Source organism: Apodemus sylvaticus, chromosome 21, assembly GCF_947179515.1.
Source record: "Apodemus sylvaticus chromosome 21, mApoSyl1.1, whole genome shotgun sequence".
Taxonomy (NCBI): Eukaryota; Metazoa; Chordata; class Mammalia; order Rodentia; family Muridae; genus Apodemus; species Apodemus sylvaticus.
In genome coordinates, this window is record NC_067492.1 from 55,497,435 (window position 1) to 55,501,336 (window position 3,902).

Below are 3,902 nucleotides of genomic sequence, written 5' to 3' on the forward strand. Positions count from 1 at the left end.
AAAATGTTTTAAAAAAATGTTTTAAAAGAAGAAATACCTACCATGCTCAGGTTCATAGTGCCTTGTGGTCAGCTGGTCAGGCTTACAGTTAATGTAACCTTCTTTCAGCCATTTCTCCAAATGCTATAGCAAATATAGGAGGAACTAGTCAGTAACCAGAAGAGCAAAGCACACTCAAATATCTACATGTTGAACCAAGAATACAAAAGCAACATTATGATAGCAATCACATTAGTGTCATAGTCAAGGCAAATAGAAAGGGCAAATCCACAGGCAAAACGAATTAAGAAATATACATGTAAGAATCCTTTAAACCCATACCATTGATTCTATTAAATAAGAACAAAATAAAAATTTTACTAGTAACGACTTTGGCATTTCATAAAATGATAATAAAACTTAATATACATTGAATTGCCCTTATCCAAATTCACTATTTCATATATACCTTATGTAGCTGCTTTTATTATGAATGCTAATTATGTTCCCAAAAAACTCTTTGCATGAGAGGGTCTACCCATAGCTTCTGGGAACCCGCCCCAGTTGGTTCTGATTGGTAAATGAAGATGCCAACAGCCAATAACTGAGGAGACAGGATTTTAGGATTTCTGGGCTTGGGACTGGGAGAAGGAGGATAAGGAGAATGGACACGCTTTAGGAGAGCGTGGACAGAGGAGAGAACAGAGGCTACCATGGGGTAGAGAAGCAAGGAGAGCATCCTGGGCTCTGGGCCAGGAAAATGTGGCCCAGAGGGCGGCACAAATGGGTTCTGGAGCGGCCAAAATGAAGCATAGAATTAGTAAGCAGTAACTCAGGATTATCAGCAGGAAGCAGATTCTAGCAGCATGGAGGCTTGGAGGTCGCCCACATATTGCGCTACTTAAGGCATATTAAAATGTATGTGTCTTTCATTCAGGAACATGAACTATTGGGGTGAGTAGCAACCTCACATCGGGATTTATTAACTAATTATTAGATCTACAACCTAACACCACAGCTGTGCCAGCTGTGAGGAGACCGGCCGCCTGACTTCCCTCCTCGCTGGCCGCCACATCCTCGGATTTGTTCCAACAGTCTGTTAGAACATGGTGGATTACTACGAAGTGCTGGGCGTGCAGAGACATGCCTCACCTGAGGACATTAAAAAGGCGTATCGAAAACAGGCACTTAAATGGCACCCAGACAAAAATCCTGAAAATAAAGAAGAAGCAGAACAGAAATTCAAACAAGTAGCTGAGGCATATGAAGTAGTATCAGATGCTAAAAAGCGGGACATCTATGACAAATACGGCAAAGAAGGATTAAATGGTGGTGGAGGAGGAGGTGGAAGTCATTTTGATAGTCCATTTGAGTTTGGCTTCACATTCCGGAACCCAGATGATGTCTTCAGGGAATTTTTTGGTGGAAGGGACCCATACTCATTTGACTTCTTTGAAGACCCATTTGATGACTTTTTTTGGAAACCGAAGGGGTCCCCGAGGAAGTAGAAGCCGAGGTGCCGGCTCCTTTTTTTCTGCCTTCACTGGATTTCCTTCTTTTGGAAGCGGATTTCCTGCTTTTGATACAGGCTTTACTCCATTTGGGTCACTAGGCCATGGGGGTCTCACATCATTCCCTTCAGCGTCATTTTGTCTCCTCGGCGTCACTCTGATGTTTGCTGTGCTTAGACTGTGACTCGTCACAAGCTTAGATACGGACACTGTCCACTTCGGGTATCATTTCAGCTCTCAAACACCTTGAGATTTTGAATTTGGGAGTTTCAGATTAGGGAGGCTCAATCTAAAAATCTTACATTAGAAATAGATTTGAATACTTTTGCAAACTTTAAAAAGCTTTTATTTATTTCAAATATTTTAAATTAGAGTCTCACTGGCCTAGAATTCACAAAACAACAGTCTGGTTGGTGTGAACTTCAGTGATCTGCCTGTCTCTACCTCCGCAGGGAGGGGGAGGGGTAGAATAGGGTTTTTGGAGGGGTAACAAGGAAAGGGAATAACACTTGAAATGTAAATAAAGCAAATATCTAATTTTAAAAAACACACAAACAAATGCATGAGGCTTATGAGGTGGCGTTGGGAGAGCCTCCGTGCGTCCACAGTCCTCTAAAGCTAAAAGCAGTTGCTTCCTACTCTCAGCATTACTTGTGTCACCTTTGACAGCAAGTAAACGCTTAGAAAAAGGAGAAATAAAAAAAAAAGAAAAAGGAGAAATAAGCAATAGACATGACCTGCTTGTTTGAAAATAAAATAAAATAAATTACATTACTTCAAAATAACATAATTAAAAGTAAAGTCCTTTCTTTTTCATTGGTTATTTGGTTTGCTAGCTTCACACAACTAATTTACCAAACTAATACATAACTAATTTACATAAACTTATTTACTAAACTAATACATAAACTAAATTACTAAATTTGGGGGGGCAGAGTATTCCTGTGCTGTAAATATTTATTTTAAATAGCTTGTATTGGTGATATATCCATTCCTTCATAATTGGAAATATAAGTTAAAAGATAATTTCCTATGTTCAGAAATACAAACTAACATAATGAAAACGAAAGAGAAAAGGAATGGAGAGAAACACGCTGTCACATAACACTTCTTGCCAGAGAAAGGATGGTCTACATTCTTTTACTATTTAGTCTTAGCGAGCAAAATATTCACCACAAAGTAAACTTATTTGGGTAATATGAGCCTCACTTTATAGAGCAAGAAGTTAATGAGCAGAAAATTGTGTTAAGTGAGAGAATGGGGAACTACGTTAAATAGTGCCGCTAGTCCTCTGGAGCCCAATCTTTGAATATAACCATTATACCATGTTTAGCAAAAACAGTCAAAGAACTGGACCAAGGAAAATTTAATTGCAAGTTCATAAATCATGAAGCTCCCTGCTCAAGGAAATTAATTTGGACAAAGTGATTTAGACAGATTGCAAGTAAACATTTTCTTTTTATAAGTTCCAAGCTCACATCCTACCACTTTGCAGACTGCTATGCTCTAGTCAAGAGACTAGAGTAAGGGAGGGAATCCTCCTGTCTTCATTTGAGGTTTATGGCCTTCTCAATACAGGAAAGGTGGCCCATTCCCTCACCAGCTGCAGCACCTGGGAAGGCCCACACACACTGTCTGGCCAGCATGGTAGAGCTGGCCCTAGTGAGGTGGACATGGGAGAGAAACTAGCAGGCTGACCAACTCAACTACCACCCAGACCTAGATCCAGGCTTTGAGTTGAGCTGCCCCAACATCTACCCCATCTATGAACTGCTGGAGCTCATGAAGGGGCTGGTCCTGCAAATCCAAAGCTAGAGGACCTCCATGACACAGGGCAACAATAGGATATCTGAGAAAAGTTCTGGTGAGGGACTTGATGGTGTAGCAGAAGCCAGAGGCCTTGAACCAGACTAGTGACTCACTGCAAGGAACATTGCAACTAAACATTTTTGGGCAAAAGAGTGACACACTATAACACACCACAGCTTCCACAGTGATTTTTTTTTTTTTTTTGCTTGTTGCTTTGGTTTAGTTTGGTTGGTTTTGTTTTATTATTTTTATTTTTTGTTTTCTTTTGGGGAGATTTCAAGGACAGAGGCAAGATATGGAGGGAGTTTCAAAACCAAAACAAATGGCTAAGATGCCTATTTTATACATCAAAAATGGACATGACCTTCAGGTTCTCCCAGCATCCCTCAGTCCCTACCTGTCACAGGTTATGGCTGGTATACTCTGCCCTCTTCCCTGAACTCCTTAGCTCAGGGGCTGAGCTGCCCTTTCCCCAGAGACTCTTCCCTATATAATCCAGATATTTTGATTACCCACCATCTTTGTACCCTTGGCCTCCTGACTGCTGCACCTGTTCCCCCCCCCCATCCCTTCCTCTCCTGCATATGTTGGACTCAGAAAGAT

General features: G+C 40.9%; 1 protein-coding gene across 1 annotated transcript; it reads left to right on the plus strand.

The window, feature by feature from the left end:
* The first annotated feature begins 1,011 nt into the window (after nucleotides 1-1,011).
* On the plus strand, nucleotides 1,012-1,574 carry LOC127671635 (dnaJ homolog subfamily B member 6-like). The gene has a single exon (XM_052166484.1). It carries the CDS (start codon nucleotides 1,086-1,088, stop codon nucleotides 1,485-1,487), a length of 402 nt encoding a protein of 133 aa, XP_052022444.1. The 5' UTR covers nucleotides 1,012-1,085; the 3' UTR covers nucleotides 1,488-1,574.
* The last annotated feature ends 2,328 nt before the right edge of the window (nucleotides 1,575-3,902 follow it).

What these genes read in the sequence shown, in the direction of transcription:
- LOC127671635 (XM_052166484.1), top strand. Translation starts at nt 1,086, where the DNA reads ATGGTGGATTACTACGAAGTGCTGGGCGTGCAGAGACATGCCTCACCT.